General features: G+C 62.4%; 1 protein-coding gene across 1 annotated transcript; it reads right to left on the reverse strand.

The window, feature by feature from the left end:
* Window positions 1–2892: 2892 nt before the first annotated feature.
* LOC137479031 (cysteine-rich protein 2) lies at window positions 2893–16745 on the reverse strand. The gene is made up of 8 exons (XM_068199220.1): window positions 16569–16745; window positions 7293–7387; window positions 5430–5487; window positions 4816–4956; window positions 4186–4254; window positions 3657–3751; window positions 3319–3376; window positions 2893–3153 (listed from the first exon to the last, which is right to left on the reverse strand). The coding sequence occupies exons 1-8, from the start codon at window positions 16609–16611 to the stop codon at window positions 3086–3088; spliced, it is 627 nt and encodes a 208-aa protein (XP_068055321.1). The 5' UTR covers window positions 16612–16745; the 3' UTR covers window positions 2893–3085.
* Window positions 16746–18564: the final 1819 nt, after the last annotated feature.

Genomic DNA, 18564 nt, shown 5'->3' on the forward strand with positions numbered 1-18564 from the left:
AAGCCTCAAGTAAAGGAGCACTTTCAGCTCACATAGGCCTCCCAAAAATAAATACAAAAATGCACCAAGGATTAGAGGCCAGAGCTGCCTTCCCTGCTTGAGCAAAGTGCCACTCTGGTCCCCACACTGACCCATGAGCACAGGGACAGCCCCGGCCCCTCAGCACACACAGATAATCCCATATAGGACCCCAAAGCCCTCCTAGAGCCTTCAGGTTCCTGCTCTGAACACCCACCCTGTACGTGGGGACCTGGTCCCCAGCCTGCTGTACCTGGAGACGCTTTGTGTCACGAGAGGCACCCAGTCCCTCCACCTGCCTGGGGGTAGGGGGACATTGCCCACCCAGAGCCTGAGCAGCCAGGTCGTGCCCCTTGGCATAGCAGGACACTGTGATATTTGCAGGCTTCCCAGCACTGCCTTGTGCAGCAGAGCTGAATTTTGTCTATTTTTGATCTCATTGCATTCCTTCAGCAAAACTCTCATGGGGACATGAAAAGGGAGGGAGGGAGGGAGGGAGGGAGGGAGGGAGGGAGGGAGGGAGGAAGGAAGGAAGGAAGGAAGGAAGGAAGGAAGGAAGGAAGGAAGGAAGGAAGGAAGGAAGGAAGGAAGGAAGGAAGGAAGGAAGGAAGGAAGGAAGGAAGGAAGGAAGGAAGGAAGGAAGGAAGGAAGGAAGGAAGGAAGGAAGGAAGGAAGGAAGGAAGGAAGGAAGAGCAGGGGGAAAGCCAGCCCACGGCGGGATCCTGCTGGCATTGCTGAGCCTGGCTGGTGCGCAGCATGGGGCCAGGTCGGTGCTGGGGAGGAGAATCAGCCTGTGCAGGCCATCAGGGGGGCTCCCTGCTGCAGGGATTGCCACAGGCTAGCAGAGAGGCTGGCGTATTAAGCTCGTTAATTAATGATGGGAAATAGGAGTGGCAAGGGGAGATGGATTCGTGCCGAGGGCGTTGCTGGCAGCTCCACTGGGCCCCGGATGAGCCACGGGCACCCCCCCGCAGCACCGCCGCTGCTGCACGGGCCGAACTCGGCCAGCTCTGGCTGAGAGGGCGCAGGGCGGGTCAGGGGAGGAGCCGGCAGAGCGACACCGCTCGGGTTTACACCGCAGCCCTGTCCCTAAAGCATCCGCGGGGTCAAGTCTCCATGGAAACCCCGCCAAAACACGAACACACTGAGCCCGTTCCGAGCCGGGAGCTGCGCTGCCGGGCCCTCAGTGCCTGGGAAAAGGCTTCGTGCCGCTGGGATTGCTGCCAGGAGGGAAAAGCCGCTGCATTTCCCAGCTGTGCCCTGGCTGTGGCTGGCAACCAGCCCCTTCAGCGTGGCAACGGGGCAGCTCCGGGTTCAGCCATGGCGGGGGCCAGCAGGGCTCTGCTTTCCCCGGCAGACAGGGCCACCGGGATGCCTGGGTCCCCGGGGGGCACGGCCAGCAGGCAGCCCAACGGGGTTCTTGCAAGAACGTGACAGAAGGGACGAGCCCGAGCAGCGGTTCCCAGAGCCGGTGTTTGGCTTGGCAGCTCCGTGCCTCACTCTCCAGACGCCCGGCTCCGAGGGGGAATAGCTGGATGTCTAAAAGCAGGCCTGGCAGCAGGGCTGCGATCTGCCCGGGGACAGGGCAGCCCCCAGGGGCTGGCCAATGCCCCCACACTGCATTCCTGCCCTGCTGCTGCCAGGCTGAGCTTTCCCAATGGCAGCCCCTCAGGCACTGTGCCGGCCCAGCAAGCCCGGGCTGGGGGGAGCAATGGCACCTGCTCTTTAACTTCGCTCCCCTAGCTTCCCGCTCCCCAAAGCCGGGAAGGACCCACCCCATCCCACCCCGTCTGCAGGGCCAGCTTCCTCCAAGGCCGTTGTGCTCGGAGCGCAGGAACAGCTCCTGGGGAAGAGCTCGGGCTCAGCTGGAGCTGCTCAGGCCGGCCCCAGGAGGAGCCGGCTGGGATAGGGCTGCAGCAGCAGGGTCCCACCTTGTCATGGGACCCGAGGGATGCTGTGTGCTGTGCACAGCTTCCCCCACCTCCACCCGGAGCTGAGCTGCACAGCACATCTTTCAAAACCTTTATTGTCAGCAAATAACAAAAGTCAGCCCTGCAGCAGCACAGGGAGCCTGAAGAGAGCGGGGTGCTGGCACGCAGGGCTCGCTGCCCCGGCAGTCCTGCCCCAGCCCCCTCCCTGCTCTCCTGGGCAGCAGCAGGGCTGGGCGTGCACGGGGGGACGGGTGAGAGGGGGGGCACGTGTCATTCTCCAAAGCAAGGAGCACATTTACAACTGCTTATAAATAAACAACAACAATGAGAAACCTCCGGCTCGGGGAAGCAGGGCGGGTCCTGCTGCCCAGGCCACCAGCCCAATGCGCTATGTCCTCCAAAGGTGGGGACAGGAGAGCCCCCTCCACAAGGTCTGCAGCTGCCAGGTGCCCCCTGGCACAGGCTGTGCCTCCAGGGGGACCAGGCTGGGGGGCACCAAACTAAACCAGCCCGCAGAGCAGGCCAGGGCACCTGCCTGGGTGCACCTACAGGGATTCAAAGACAGGGATGTGGGGAGCCGCCAGACCTAAGAGGGGACAGGGCCAGCTGTGGGACCCAGGGACAGTGAGAGCCAGGGCATGGAGCCTGGGAAGGGCCAGGAGAAGGGCAGTGCTGCCAGGTGTCACACATCTCCAGCAGCTGGTGAGGAAGAGAGCTGGACCCTCACCCCAACCCCAAGCACTGAGGGACAGCCTGGAGCACCCTCCCATGGTGGGATTCCTACCACCACCTTCCTCCATCCTCAGCCCTTTGGGTGCCACCCGCCATCCCTTGCCCACAGGGACATCCCCACACCTGCCCTGCTGCCTCCCACATTCGGGGGGCTGGTGGGAGGGCTGGGGAGGGCAGAGCGCATTGGGAACCACCAGAGATACCTTCTACCTTAGCCTTAAAACACTGAAGCTTATATTAGAGACCATGATAATAACCCAGGGGCAGAGCTGTCCTGCCCGGAGTAGAGACAGCAGAGAGGGCACAGCTCCGTGGCCAGCCTGGTGAGGCTCTGCTCGGGCTGGGAGCAGGAGGTTAGTACAGGAGGGGCACAGAGCGTGCGGGCAGGCGGGCGGGGACGCTGCCTAGGGCTGGTTCTTCGCCTCAGGGTCTTTGTCATAGATGTAGCTTCCCACAGCTCCGGTGTTGACACCTGCACAGGGCAAGAAACGGGAGGGTGAGGACACGGGCGGGAAGCTGGCATGCTCCAGGGAGATGTGCCCTCTGGGTGGTGGCACGAACATCGACAGTGGCAGCCCACGCAGGGCACGTGCCCCGGGTCTGGGTCCCTCCCTTGTGCTCCCAGGCTCTCACTCACCCTTTGGCCCGAAGAGGATCCCGTAGCAGGGCTTGTGGCAGTACGGCTGTCCATCGTGCTGTGCGGGGCAGAGAGAAAAACCTGTCACCTGGGCTGGGGGCCAGGCAAAATCCAGTCCCCAGGGCGTGTCCACCTGGCTGGACACCTCTCTTGCTCTTCCCCTGCAGACACCTCAACAACCCCAGCACTTCCTCAGGCTGAAGGGCTGCTCCTCCCAGCCCTGCCCTCCAGCAAAGGCGGTGGGTGCCATCAGGATGGCCTGGGACATCTCAGCCATGCCCCGCTGGCCCCACGCCCCAGATGTGCAGGCCAGAGCTCTGAGGCTGGCACCCCCTTACCTCGGCGTGTCCCCCCGGGGTCAGCGTCTTGCTGCAGCGCTCACAGCGTAGGCAGGGACGGTGCCAGTCCTTCCCCAGTGAAGTCACCTTCTCAGCTGGAGTGGGACAAGGAGGGAGGGTCACACCAGCCCCCTGCAACATGCTGAGGGGGAGCATTCCCCATGGGAGAATCACAAAATCCCAGCAGAGCCCTCAGGATCGCCAGCCTCCCACATCCCTCCCACCCCTCTGGTGCCTCGAAGGTGACAGAGGATGGCTGAGGACATATATTACCACATGGGAGGTGACACAGCAGGGGATACAATGCAGATAAAGCCCTCGCCCAGGAGCACATCCAAGAGGACCCATCCCTGAAGGCCCCTCAGGCACATCCCTCTGTACCCACAACCCCCTCTCTGATCCAAACCCCACTCCCAGCCTCTCTGCATGCCCCAGGGTTCCTGCACAGAGCCCAGCCCCGTGGGCTCATGCCACCTTGCAGGGCCATGCCACCCTGAGGTAAGCACACACTGCCCACTTGCCACCTTACCAAAGTAGACCCTCTTGCCACAGCGCGGGCACATGTTGGGCTCCCCGGTGAAGGTGGTGACACTGGAGGCTGGAAGAGAAGAGTATTGTAAATGCAGGTGAACCCGGTGGGAGGAAATGCTGATGTCTGACTCCAGTTCAGAAGGCTGAATGATTTATTTATTGTAACCATACTATAATACATTAATATACTATTTAAAGGAGATACTAAAACTACATAATTACTTTTCTAACTACCATATCTAACTCCCAACTCGTGACCCTCTCTCTCGAGTCCAGCCACAGGTGGATTGGATTGGCCACCAGGCTCAAAGAATCCTCACCAGAATCCACTCAAGCAATCACCCCAGGTGAACAATTCTCCAAACACATTCCACATGGGAAAAACAAGGAGCAGAAATAGAAATTGTTTTCTCTTTCTTTCCTCTGTGCTGCTCTATGAAAAATCCTGAGAGAGAGAATGTGCCTGCCACAGAAGAGGACACGTGCCTGGGAAGTGGGGGGACACACCGGGGTGGGGTGGACCCCACACACAAACCCTGCAGCCCACACTGTCACCAAACACAGTGGCTCTGCACTGGCTGCCCAGCAGGGCAAAGGGCCAGGCTGCCTGTCCTGCCCTGCCCCTCACCTTTGCTGGGTCCCTTGGGAGGTGCAGCATTCACCTTCCTCTCCTCCACCTTCACCGGGTGCTCGATGGGTCCTGGAGCAGTCTGCCCCTCGATCTGCGGCTTGTCGTAGATGTAGGAGCCGGCCCCGCCGATGTTCACCCCTGCAGAGGGGCACAGAGAGGCTGCGGTGGCCTGGGAGCCCTCGGGGTCCCCATTGTCCCCCCAGCCCCCTGTCCCTCCTCCCCCAGCCCTGCTGAGTCAGGGGCCACAGCTGCACTTCAGCCCTGGTTTGCTTTCTTCTGACCCAAGCTTTCTCCAGCCACATCTGGGATAGGAGACTAACTCCACCTTCTGTTTGAATGGGAATTAGGTTTTTTTTTTTTTTTTTTTTAAATATTAAAAAAAAGGGCAGCTGTCAGAATAGATTCCTCCCTCCCTCCCTTCCCTCCAGCAGCTCTTCTCTCCCTCTGCACAAGCAGACAGCAGGCCTGGGACTGCAATTTGCTGGCTTGATGCTCAGCCCATGCTAGCCTGGCTTCTGGGATGTTGCTGGAGCCACCAGTGAAGATGAGGGGACCTGGCCTCTCCTGCAGCCCCGAGCACAGCACCACAGGCAGCGGGGACACGGACGTACCTTTGGGGCCGAACAGCGTGGCGTAACAGGGCTTGTGGCAGAAGGGCTTCCCATCGTGCTGGGGAGAGAGGGCAGTGTTAGGATGCTGAGCGGTGGCCACGGTTCCCTCAGGAGCACCTTCATCCTCTGGTGTTCAGAGACCACCGTGGCCACGCCAGCACCCTAAAATGCACCCAGTTTTGGGTCTGCAGCACCAGCCTAACCCGGCCTGAGCACTCGGGGGTTACTCCTGCATCAAGCACTCAGGCTGTTGTGCACAGGTCGTGCCCTGGGGCTGGAGCACCGGTGGCCACAGCCACAAGGCATGGCCTCACCCCTCAGCACGCTGTGCACAGCCAGGCCGCTCTCGGTGCTCAGAGCACCGTGGGAGCTCAGCTTTGCCTTTCCCTCGCCTTGGCCCAAGATCAGAGGCCCCGCACGGGCTCTGGTCCCAGCCCAGCTGCTATCGACACCACTATCGTCTGGGGTGATTATCACAGGAAGGCAGGAGGCAGGCGATAAGCCCCAGAACTCCCCGTTTCTCATGGGCCAGCTGCAACCCAGTCCAAGAGAAAAGAAAGAGTGTTTGTGGCTGGAGCAGGGGCCAGCAGGCTGCCACACACGCTGCCCTGGGCAGAAAACCCACTGGGAGCCTGTGCTCAGGCAGGATCCCACCCCATCGTCTGCTCGGCCCCACTCAGCCCCTCTGCCCTGCTCCTGCCCCGTGCTCCTGCCCTCCGTCCTTCTGCTGCAAGGCAAGGACTCCTTGCCTACAAAGGGCAGGCAGGGTGGCAGCTGAGCAGAGGCGCCGTGCCAAAAGCGAGGGCCGGGACAGCCGGAGGTAAGGCTGAGGGAGGGATGGAGAAGGCTCTGGGCTGGCCAAAGGCAGCTGCAAAATATTGCAAGGCATAAATATGAGTGTGCTCACAGCGTTGCCATGCCAGAGGGGAGGGTAAACATTTAACTGGTCTCCCCACGACACCTTTCCAACCTAGCCTCCTCAAAAGGAGGGAGAAAAAGCAGGGAAGGGCCAAATCTGCTGTCGGCAGAGTCAGTGGGGCTTGGCTGCCATCCCCTGTGGGAACAGAATCCAACCTTATATGGAGAAGCAGCAAATCTTCTGGGCTTAACCCGGTCTGGAGCACAGATCCACCTCGCTGGCAGGACAGGCCCCACTTCCCCAGGGGCTGGGGGCCACCAGCACGGCTGTCCCTGCTGGGCCCCAGCTGTGCTGCCTGCTAGAGCCAAGCTAAGGAGCTGGTGACACTGTGGAATGGCAGGCGCTGTGCAAACCCAGGGCACCGCGAGTCACGCAGGGACACTGCGCAGGAGAAATACAGTTGCTCCTAAGCCTGAGCAGCTGCAACCAGCAGCACGGCGCTGTCACTCTCCCAAGGGCAGGGGAGTGGCAGTGGCACCGCACTCCAGCAAGAGCTCCGAGGCACAGAGAGCAGCGGTGCGGAGCTCTCGTTGCCGTGGCAGCGCAGGCATTCCCCGTTCTTGGAGGTTTTAACCACAGGTCACTGCAGGCTCCCAGCACACGCACCTCTCCAAAGCCTGGGCATTGCCCAAACAAGTCTGCCCGGTGCATGGAGCTTCAAGTGCTAACTGGGGCACGCCAAGCCCCACCACAGCTGCCTGGGAGCCCAGGGCGACAGAGTAGGGTCACCACGCGTAGTGCCAGCACCACTCCGTGGCTTGCCCAGGGCTGTGCACAAGAGCAGCCCGAGTTGCAGCAGCAGTGTTTGAAGCCACAGCGTGCTCTCCCGGGCTCGCATGCCGCAGGGTCAGCGCCTCCACGTGGCATCAGATACCTGCCCCAGCCCTGGCTTTGGGATTTTCATCCCACCAGGCTCCCACCCTGCCCGCCCTGGCAGCTCTTACCTCGGCGTGCCCACCCGGGGTCAGGGTCTTGTTGCAGCGCTCACACTTCAGGCAGAACTTGTGCCAGTCCTTGCCCAGGGAAGACACCTTCTCAGCTGCAGGGGACACGAGAGAGGGGTGAGCCACTGCCCAGCACCCGCTAAAGCCCCGGGGGAAGCCAGGCTGTGGGAACCGGGGGGCTGCACCCGAGAGGGGCTGCTCACACTGTGCACGTCAGCCACGCTGCAGGAAACAGGAGCCACTGTGCTGCAGCCCCCTGGACCCTGCAGCCCTGTGGGATGTGGGCACAAACCCCCCGGTCTCTGTATTAGGAAGAATATTAACCCTGTCCCAGCTGGAAGCAGGACACCACCCAGCTGCCATCCCACAGCCGCGCTTTCCCACGCGCCACTCCAGCAACGGTAGCAATTTTCTTTCCTACTCCCCGTGTCTATTTTTACCCACCACATCACCCGGGATGACTTCACTCCCATTCAAATATTTGGCGTTTCCATGCCCACCCCGCCCTTGCAGCCGCACTCCCCCCACGCACACTCAGCCTCTCCCCGGGGAGGCTCAGCCGCAGCTCCAGAGATGCTCCCAGGAGGAGGGGATGGCAGACGGCCTCCACTGTCACCCAGGATGGACATATGGCCTGGAAAACACCTGTCCCCCTTGCCCCCAGCCTGGGAACAGGCACCACGTGCGGATGGGTGCACAGCCACCGTCCTTGCATGGCCACAAACCTGCAGAGCAACTCGCTGCCAGCACTGAAAACAGTGTCGAAGCACCAGCGGGCAGATTCAGGGAAGGCAAATGCTTTGAGACTGGTTGTATGAATACAAATACAATCCTTCCATCTGGCCCTGAGCTGTAGGTCTCCAGGAGCACCCTGGGAGGCAGCACAGGCTGCCAGTGCTCCTCTTGCATCCCCAGCCTTGCACCATCCCTTCTCTCTCCCAGCTCCTGGGCGGCCACGGGCTGCCTTGTGCCCCCCACAGATTCCTGCTGGCCCTCCCTCTGCCTTGCACATGTGCAGAGACAGCTGGAAAACAATGTGAGCCCGTTAAAGCCACCATAAAACTAAATCAGGAGAGGCAAATAAAATACTTAACAAGCAAATAAAAGTGCAACCAGAGCTGGCTGCACTCCATAAGAAGACCTCCTCCGCGATGTCGGGTTTCCCCCGAGGACCTCAGCAAATGTCACCTGTTTGCATCCAGTCGAGATGGGGGTCAAGAGCTCCCCAAAGGGCAGGTCCTGCCTTCTAGAGCCACCCTCCTCCCAAGGCAAACAGCTGCATCCGAGGTACGTCACAAGGCCAAGATAAGCTGAAACAATGCCATCATCACCCAAAAATTCCATCCCAGTGCAGAGCCGGTGGCGGGAGGGAGGGGCAGTGTGACAGGGCAGAGCCAGAGCCATTGTACCAGGCGGCACAGGAGACTCCCGAGAGCACCCCCAAGCAAGCACAGGAGAGATGGACTTTGAGGACTCGCATCAGTTGGAAGAAACTCCAAATCCACCTCCTGCTGATGACACACAGGCTGCTGAACCAAACCCAGGCAGGAGCAGACAGCAGGGTGAAGGGATGCCCCACCAGAGCCTGGGATCTTTGCCTGCCCAAAGTTGCCAGGGCTAATCCCTGCTGGCTCCAAGCCCAGGGGCTTAGGAGGGCCCGTGTCTCTCCAGCCCCTCACAGGAAGAGGCCAGAGCTGTCCTCCTTTTCCTCTGCAGCCCTCATCTGCCTCTGGGAGCAGAGAACCAGCTGCAGGATGAACAGCCCCCCCAGACCCCAGGGATTCCCCAAAACTAGGGGAATACGGAGGTCCCAGCACCCCACTGCCCTGGGGCCACTGCAGGAGCCCGGCATCCTCCCAGCCCTCCCGCCAGGAGGGTTCCTGGGGTGACCAGGGAGGGAAACCGAGCGTGATGGGCTGAAAGCCGAGCCAGGGGCTCGGGGCCAAAGAAGCACTCGGCTTTGTCACAGTGGATGCACACACAGCCAGGCCGGGCTGTGCTCCGGCTGCGCCACCCCGAGCTCCCCCCTGCCCCGACCCAGCGCCGCCACGGCCACGGGCACAAAGCAAGGAGGAAGCTCCCGGCGGATGTTTTCCAGAGGCCATGGCAATTGTAGCTGGCCACAGCCCCCACCAGCTCCTTCTTGCTCCCGCGATACAAAACGCTCCCCCAATGACCCCACCCCAAAATAATATTTCAGCAGATGGAATATTTCAGCCAGATCCTGGCTCCTCCCTGCCAGATGTACCCCCCTGCCGATGCATCCCTGAGCCAGGCAGAGCAAGAGTGGCACGCACAGCCCGTGGCAGGGGATGGGGCAGGAGGGAGGAGGCGGCCCGGAGCACAGGGACACGGGAACCACGGGGACTGCCCTCGCCTCCAGATGGAAATGCCCCCAGAGGCCGGTCGGGCATCCTCTGGCTGCAAACAAGGATTCCCGGGGGACGCATCCGGGACCGGCAGAGCCGGGATGGCTGTCCAGAAGGCATTGTTTGCACCGAGCAGAGGAAGCAGCTTGGAGCCAGCCCGGCCCATTTCCAGGGCAGCAGCCTGCGGCCACACCATCCCATAAATCACTGCGGAGGGAAAGGACCAGCGCCCAGATTTCCTGTCACTCGGCTACAGCTGCTGTGCTGTTGCATCAGCTGCAGAGGAAAAGGCTCGGGCCACATCCTCCTGCTGCCGGGGGAGCCCCGCTCCTCACCCCGGCAGCCCCGGGGGTCGCCCAGCATGGGCCCTGCAGGAGCAGGCGGGGCTGGCAGGGCGCGGCTGTGTCCGGCTCCGAGCAGGGCGCGGCACAGTGCAGACGTGTCACTGCAGCCAGCCTCTGCCACCAAAGGCCGTGCCCCGTGCTCTCCCAGCACGGACATCGGGCGCACACATCCTGCTCTGGCCCCCGAATTCCCCCTTACACACTCAGCCCTGCAGCCAGCCCAATTCGAACCAGCTGGGCGGCACCCCCTGGAAGGGCAGGGTTAGGGGTGCTTGACTGCAGGAATTTGGCCTCTGCCACATGTGTGTGGCTCAGGGGTTTGCCAGCCCTGTGTGGGTGGGCACGGGGTGCCCATGGATGATAAACCTCTCCCCAGAGGAAACACCCCCGAGGAAAGGTTGAGGCACAGCCGGGGACACGTCTGGCTGCAGGACATAGCTGAGGGTGGATGTGCTCTGTGCAGGGGATGCAGCCCACACTGCCGAGGGACACCAGAGGCCAGGAGCAGGCAAGCAGCCGAAGGGGCTGTCAAGGCAGACTGATCCCCTGGCTCCACAGCAGCCCCGCCCCAGAGACAACGCGGCTCAGCCCTTAATTACCCGCCGTGCCCAGACAAAGCAGCTGGCACAGGCCAGAGGTGGGCGCATCTTCTCGGGATGGGAAGAGAGCATCCCTCCTCCCAGTTTCTGTGCCGCCGGCCGCACCGAGCCAGCCCCAGGCCCTCGCACAGGTATTTCCACAGCCTGACGTCAGTGCTGCTCCCAGGCGGAGGCTTATTCAGCAAAAGGAACCATAACTGCAGCTGCGTCTCTGCAAAGGGCTGTGCCCCATCCATCCTATCACAGCCCTGGCAGGGCACGGGGAAGGGCTGACAAAGCCCAGTCTGGCAATAAGGATGCCAAATCCCCACAGGGATCCAGAGACAGGCATCCCTGGCAGAGAGGGATGCTGTCAGACTGACTGCAGATTCACTTCAGAGCAGTTGCAGACACAAAGGAATGAAGAAAGAAAAGTGCAAGGAAAGGAGCCTGGTAAACGGCTGGAAACAAAGCCAAGAGCCATGAGCCAGCAGCCTCATCCCTTCCCCAGTTCCTCACGAAGTGGCCAGGAGATGGAAAAGGTGGAAGGACAGGGTGAGGATTTCCTGCCCTTGCCATGCCGGGCCACATCCCAGCACGCTGCCCTGCCTTCCCATGCCCCTCAGCCCGTCCCCAGCCCTGCCCTCCTCAGGCACAGCTCCTCTCCCCCATCCCACAGCCGGTGCTGAGGCTTACACCGCACCCTGATTTGTGTCCAAACATATATATTTAGCTCCCCTGCAGCAAGGCAAGGGAAGGCAGCGCTCCAGCTTGCTGGGCTCCCTCCAAGTGTGCAACAAAGGCAGCTCAGTACGGCCTTGCTGCAGAGCGCAGCCGGGGGGGAAGCAGGGAATATCCTGGGGGGGCTCCCACTTCCAGCCAAGGGGAGAGACAAGGCCTTCCCCAGGGTCCAAGCCCCCGGGTGCAAGAGAAGGTTGCTCAATTTCCAGCCACAGCACTGGAAATGCTCAAACCAAATGTTTGATTTGGTGCACAGCACTGCTCCCGTCCACCCTGCTGCTCCCTGCCTCTCCTCTGACACAGCCTCACCTACTGCAGGCACTTCCCTGGCCAGGAGCCTCCAATCTCCCACTCTGGTTGGCAGGGCAGCCTCCAGCAAGTCCCTCGCCATTTTCCACAGAGCTTCATCAAGCAGCATGTGAATGGTGTGTGAGGTTGGGCGGCCTGGCTGTGTCTGTGCTGGGAGAGGATCAGCGGTGTTTCCAGCCTGCCACTGGGTCCAGCTAGGGCTGAGCCCTAGGAATCAGCTGCTTTCCATAGCAGCCCTGCATGTGAGGCATGGCAGGCAGGACCCCGGTGGGGGCAGGGGATGCAGCCACACTGCCAAGGGACACCACCAGAAAAATCAGAGGTCCACCTGCAGCCCTTCCCTCGCCCACCACACAGCCAGGGGCAGAGCGGCCAGTGAGAGCCGGGCACAGGCAGGCACACACCAAACCACTCCCTGGCTGGTTCAGAGCACAGTGTTCCTTCCCTCTGCACACTGAGATGTCATCTCTGGCAGGCAGTGCTGGGAGAATAAGACAGTTTCCTGGCCCGTTTCAGCAAGAGCAGGATTCTGGGACAGGCTGGAGCAGCCAAGCTTGTCAAAGCACCCCTCCTGCCCCATGGCTCCTCACCTCCCCACCCTGCTGCCCCCCCACAGCTCCAAGCAGGGTTTGGCCCAGGGCTGAGGCTGCTCAGGGGCTGCAGCACTGGGGCTCCCCATGGTGGGACAGCTCTCCCCATCCTCATGCCAGGACCCATCTCTCACCATCAGCTCCCTGGTAGCATCAGGACCCTAGGCAGGAGCAATGTGCACCACCACAACCAGCAGCGGCGCCATGGCTCACGCTCCAGGCTCTGTGTTTGATTGCAACACTGCCGTGACAGATTTTCCATTAATCCATTACTTCTTGCTTGGGTGTTCCTGCTCCACCTTTCCCTCCCTTTCTTTTCCAGCCCCATCACCTCACCTCTCCCCATCCCTGTGCTCCTGTCAGGGACCAGAGGGAGGATGGGAACATGAAGATCTCTGTCTGCCTAGAAGGTGGGACACGGGTGCAGGACTCTAATCCAGACACCAAACTGAGTCACCCAGGACCAGCCCTGGGTGTGCAGAGGGCTGCCTGCCAGCTCCAAGCCTCCAGCACCCACAGCCCCAGGAGCAGCACCGCTCCCCACTGCTGGCAATGCCAGCACCACACTGCTGGGAGCCCCAGCAAAGCCCAGGACACAAGAGCAAGGGGACCCAGCCCTCAAACCGCCCTGTTCCACACTCCCACAAACTATCTTCTGTAGCCCGTGCTTTTTTCCTGAGGTAAAAACTAGTGCTAGTCAGCCCATTCTTCAGCTTCCCACAGAGGCACCCCTCCCATCGGCCTGGCTCTGCGCGGGGAGCAGGGAAGCGGAGCATCCTCAGTTACCATTCTGCAAGGTCCACTCACCCTCCCAGACCTGGGAGGAGGCAGTTCCCAAGGAGCCCGGCCCGCTCCGTGCTGGAGGGCCAGGGCTGTGCCGACACTGCACCGGCTGCGCTTGAAGAGCCGCTTCCTTTGTTAGGGAGGGCTGTAATGGAAATCCAGCCCTCCTGCCCCACCGTCTCCCTGCCTGGAGCCAAGCACAGCAGTTACTTATTAATTGCAGAGTGGCTTCTGCAGCTTGAATTTCGCCGGGCGGCCCCGGCGGTGCCGTGCCCTGCAGGGAGAGCACCCCACACCTGGCTGCACCCCGTGTCCCCCTGCGCCCCAGCGTGCCCATGGGCTCAGGCATCTGCTGCAGGCCCCTGGCAGCACGCTGGGCTTGGGCCTTCCTCACTTCCCAGCTGGATGTGTCCGTGTCCTCAGTCCCCCTCTGGAATTCCACTGGCAAACCAACGCTGGAGAGCAGCTCTAAGCCTGAGGGGCTACTGAGCGACTCCCAGCTGCTTTCGTGATGCCCCTTTCCAAACAAATAGAGCAGCAGCCTCTCAGCAGCCCTCACACTCCCCAGCACACGCAGCGAGCTCCCCAAAAGCCGCCCGCAGCCGGACCCCGCCGCACGCGTGCTTGCTGCATCCCTGGGGCCTGTGCCTGCCTCGTGCCTGGGATGGGAAAACAGGAAACCCCCTGCTGCCGCAATCCCCCGCTGTTCTGGGAAGGAAGGATGGGAGGCGGAAAGGCTTGGCCAGGGCTCCCGGTGACCCTGCAAAACTCATTTAAGGCTTAGCAATGTGAAAGGGAGCTGGGGAAATGCGTGGCTCTTTGGCTGCGGGAGACTCTGGTCCCTCCGGAGCTTCCTGCCAGAAGTGATAGCCTAAAGCCAGCCCCGAGCCCAGCCCGCTGCCACCTGCCAGCGCGGGACGGGAGCTGGCCCCGCACCCGCCGGCTGCTCCTCCGGTCAAACATTCACTTCATCCAGCCAACCTCCCAAAGCAGGAAAGTCAGCCCCAGCCGATCCTGGAAACAATGTCACAGACCTCAACCGCCTTTAAAAAAAAAAAAAAAAAAGCCAAAAAACTATTTTTATATTTCCCTGTGCTTTTTAAAGGAAAAAAGCTCATTCTGTAGCTCAGGAAACGCCCACATCCTCCTGACTGCGCAGGGAGGAGCCCCACTGGATTTTTCCAGGGAGCATGAAGCAACAGGCATGCTGGAAATGAGTTTTCCATCGGTACCCAGGAGTGCCGGCGCTGGGCAGCCGCTCCTCACTGCGCGGGGCCGGGAGCGGGAGCCGGCGGCATTTCTCACACATGACCCGCGGCTGCAATCCCAGGCATTCGGGCAGCCCGAGCTGCCAGCGCTCATTCAGCACAGCCAGGGAGGCTCCCGAACAAGCGGGGCTTTATGAATCACCTCCCTGCTAAGCTTCGGACCGGCCCAGGAATTCAGGAGCGACACCAAACCCCGGACGCGGAGCTCCCATCGCCTTCCCACCGAGAGGAAAGCCCGGGACCCGCATCCCGGAAAGACGGTTCAGAATTTGCATGGAGCTTCTATGCATTGAATAAACGGACTCAGGTTTATTCTTCCAGAGCCTGGGCGGTTCCTCAAGGAAAAGCTCAAGGCATCAACAGGGACATGCTGCAGCCTATCTCAGCTCTAAGCACACAGAAGTATTTTGCTCCCGTTTCAGCTCACCACCACCTCCTCTCCCCAAGTCTCTCTCAGGGGCAGCAGTGGCAGTATTCCCTGCGGGAAGGTGTGGGATGGGGGCTGGCACTGCCAGCACCTGCCTCCAGGGCAGGGTGTCCCCACACGGGCAGGGAGGGGGAGCCGCGGAGCAGCAGAGACCGGGCCAGGGACCACTGCCCCTACAGAAACCCTCCCGGGGAGAGAGCAGCTGGGGCAGGGGGTACAGCCCTGTTCCCCCCCAGACCACATCCTCAGGAGATCCACAAGTCCCCCAAGACATGGGGGGAGAAAAAGAGCACGGAGACTGCTGTGGGCTGGTGCTTCTCCTCCTGGCACAGCCTGGCCTCCTCCTCCGGCAAGGCAGGGGTCTCTGAGCCCAGCCCAGCCCCGACCCCCCACGCAGGGCGGGCTCATCCCTGGAGCGAGAGGAGCTCTGCCCCCGGGTCAGTGCCCAGCTGGCTGGGGAGACACTATTTTCTGCTTAAAAAGGAAAAGATTCATACAAGAAAAGGCGTCCAAGGGGCCAAGCCCTTCCCACCCACACATAAATAGGTTTGTTTAAAGGAGGAAGACAGCAAATTCCTATTTCCCCGTGTTTACTTGGAGATGGCCGGAAAAGAATGAAAGCACCAATGCCTCCAATGCTCAAACATCATCAGGACCCTTTGGTATTTCTCCATCAAACAAACACACTGAGGCAACAGGGGCTGGACCCCGGAGCAGCCGGGGGGAGATGGGTAGGGAGGGCTGTGGGGAGGCAGCGCCAGGCCAGCTGGACCCCGTGGTCAGCAGGACCCCGGGGGCAACTCGGGCTGGAGTTCTGGATCCATCCCCGGAGCCATCCCGAGCTCACGGTGCAGGCCCGAGGGTGCTCACCCAGGGCGTCAGGTCACTGCCGGGAAGGCTGCGGGCTGGGGCAGCTCCTCGGGGAGCGTCACGGGGGCACCAAGGCCGAGGATCAGCCGCTGCTCCCACCTCCCTGCGAGCCGGGCGGCGGCGCTCAGCCCGCGCTGCCTGACAGGAGACACGCCAGCCCCGCTTCCCAGAGATCCTGACCAGCCACAACCCCAGGCAGGGCCCTCGGAGACCTGCAGGGACTCGCTGCTGCCCTAACCCAGCCCAGGCGTGCTGAGTTCTGGATCTCCGAGCCCAGGAGCTGCCTTTGAAAAAGTCCCGTAGAAACCCCAAGCCCTTCGTTAGCTCGCCCAGCTGGGAACAGCCCTCCGGGGGCTGGCTGCGAGGCGAGACGGGGGTGGGGGGTGAATGGCACACCTGGGGCCAGGTTTGCAGGGAATCAAAGAAACAGGCTGAGAGAAGGTTTTGTTTGCACCTGCCACTGCCAACTTCCCCGCCCCAGGAGATCCTCTGAATCACGGGAGCCCCATCCCAGTACCGGCAGTGTCGAGCGGGCGGCATTCCCCTGACCCAGGCCAGCAGTACCTGAGGACAGGAGCCACCCCACTCTCAGCACCCCAGGTGCGGGCACACACCCCAGCCAGGGCTCCTCACCGCCTGCTTCCCCCCCTCAGCCCAGCAAGCCCGGCATCACCCACACCCTCTGTGTCGCCTGCCCCAGGGCCAGCGGGCAGCAGCCCTCAGCACAGCCCGGGGATGCGGAGCGGAGGGGCCGCGGCCAGTCCGGGGGCGCCGCGGGGGAGAAGGGGCTGCTGCCGGGCAGGTCTCCGGGTGACCCCGCGGGGAGCTGCGGCGGAGCGGACACCGGGGCCATACATCCCAGCGGGGCAAAAGGGGATGCACCGAGGCTCAGGGAAGGGGAAGGCGGGGATGAGCGCCGGTTCTGGGCTGCGGGACCGGTTTGAGGTCCCGGGGATGCGTCTCGGCGCGGGGAAAGGGATGCGGGATACACGCTCACCGAAGTACACGGTCTTGTCGCACTTGGGGCACTTGGATGCCATGACGGGAGAGCGGAGCCGAGCCGAGCCGTGCTGTGCCGAGCCGTGCTGTGATGTGCCGCGCCGTGCGCCCCGCTCCGCCCGGCCCCCGCCCACCGCCGCCCGGGGGGAGCCGGGGCGGGGCTGGCCGCCGAGCGGCGGCCGGGCTCGGTACGGCTCGGTACGGCCCGGCTCGAGCCCAGCGCAGCAGGTGCCCGGTCCCGGCGGCGGAGAGAACGGCCCCTGCCCTGTCTCTCATCCCCAAAGACCAAAGTCGGGACACGAGTGCTCCCGACTTCCCTTGCCTGGGAAAAAACCTCCATAATAAACAGGTTGTAGTTGAGCGACGCGACTTGTGGGTTTTTACCGACCCCAGAGGCACCGGCCGGGAGCCTCCCCGGCCGAGTCCGTCCAGCAGCCGCCCCCGGGACGTGACTGGGGGGTGGCGGTGCCGGCCAGCCGCCGCAGAGGGGCTCGGGCATCTCCCATCCCCCGCGGGAGCGCGCAGCCCGTCCCCGCCCCAGCCCCGCTCGCTGCCCCGCTCCAGCGCCCGCATCCCCCGGCTCCCGGCGCCATTCCGCTCCGTTGCCATGGAAACTTCCATCTCAAAAACCCCTCCGGCTGCAAAGGGATGCTCAGGGAGCCGTGAAGCCACGGCGAGGATACCCGAGGAGCCAGGATGCCATGGCGAGGCAGGGGAGCCCCTCTGTGCCCGGATGGTGTTCCGCGGCGGGGCTGTGGTGGGCGCAGGGCAGGGGGTGACAGGGGCGGTGACAGGGGCGCAGAGCCCGTGGCTGGGGAGCTGCCGTGTTGGTAAACAGGACATCTGCCGCGCCGCCGGCGCAGCCCTGCATTATTCATCAGCCGGCAGCCTGGCTCTGCTCCGCCGCCATTGTCACAGAATTCCTTTCTCTGCCGGCAGCTGCTGCAGCTGCCAAGCGCCCGCCCGGCCCCCGGCGCACGGGCAGCCTCGGGAAGGGGACCCGGGGCTTCGGGATGGGACAGGGTGACCCAGCCGGCGAGTACGCGGGGCCGGGGATGCCCGACAGCGGGATTCTCCACAGCCCGTGCACCCTGCTGGGTTGGAAGGCCCAGGCATCCCTGTCACTCCTCGGCCAGCTGCTGTCACAACAATGTGTGGCTTTGTGGCCGGCGGGGTCCCTGCGCGGGGGCAGGTGGCAGTGCTGCCTCCGGGGCGCCCCGGCCCCGCACGGCCCCCGGGAGGGGCTCAGCCCTGCGTGTCCCACCGTGGAGCCAGTGTGTCCCAGCCCAGGCCTGCAGCCACCGGCAGGAGCTGGGGATCTGTGGAGCTTTTGATTTCCAGAAGACCAGCTGCCCGCTCCAGCACAGTCCCACAGCACTCCTGTGGTCCCTCTGTGGTACCCGGTGTGTCTGCAGCCCTAAGGCACCCCACGGCAGCAGGCAGGTGCCAGCACAGCATCCCTGTGCCTGCAGCAGTCTCATGCACTGAGGGGACAGCCTGAAAAAGGTCTCCGGTCTAAATCCCCCACATTTCACATTCGGAGGCAGCCTCAGCTGGTGTCCCAGCCCTGGGGGCTGGGAGGTGCAAGCGAAGGAGGAAGAAGGCTTCATTCACCCTGTGGCCTGTTTGGGGAGGCCACAGGAGAAAGCCTGGGCTCTGTCACGCTGCAGAACCGGCACCCAGAAGGTGCCGGCCAAGGGATTTTCACACACAGAGGCTGGGGGGAATTAAGACAAATCACCTAAAGGTGTGAATCCCTGCCTGCAAATGCGCTAAATCCCAAGCGGATATGCTGGTTCAGGAGCAAAGTGGCTTTAGCTGGTCGTGTCTTAATCTTGCCCGATTTAGGCTCGGCATGCTCCTGCACGGAGGGCAGGGATGTCCTGGCGCCTCGGGTTGCGCAGGCTGAGCGAGCAGGGCTGGCCGAGCTTCTGTGGGGACGGCATGGCCAGTGCCAGGCAGGGGACGGCCTGCTGCCGGGGGGACACAGGAGG

Source organism: Anomalospiza imberbis, chromosome 9 (genome assembly GCF_031753505.1).
Source record: "Anomalospiza imberbis isolate Cuckoo-Finch-1a 21T00152 chromosome 9, ASM3175350v1, whole genome shotgun sequence".
Classification (NCBI taxonomy): Eukaryota; Metazoa; Chordata; class Aves; order Passeriformes; family Viduidae; genus Anomalospiza; species Anomalospiza imberbis.

Bases quoted from the DNA above. Each gene is read 5' to 3' on its own strand.
- LOC137479031 (XM_068199220.1), bottom strand. From the start codon at position 16,611: ATGGCATCCAAGTGCCCCAAGTGCGACAAGACCGTGTACTTCG. The intron at 5,488-7,292 runs GTAAGAGCTGCC...CTCTCTCCCCAG, and splicing joins CCCCGGGTGGGCACGCCGAG to CACGATGGGAAGCCCTTCTG. The intron at 3,377-3,656 runs GTAAGGGGGTGC...TGCCCCGCACAG, and splicing joins CCCCGGGGGGACACGCCGAG to CACGATGGACAGCCGTACTG.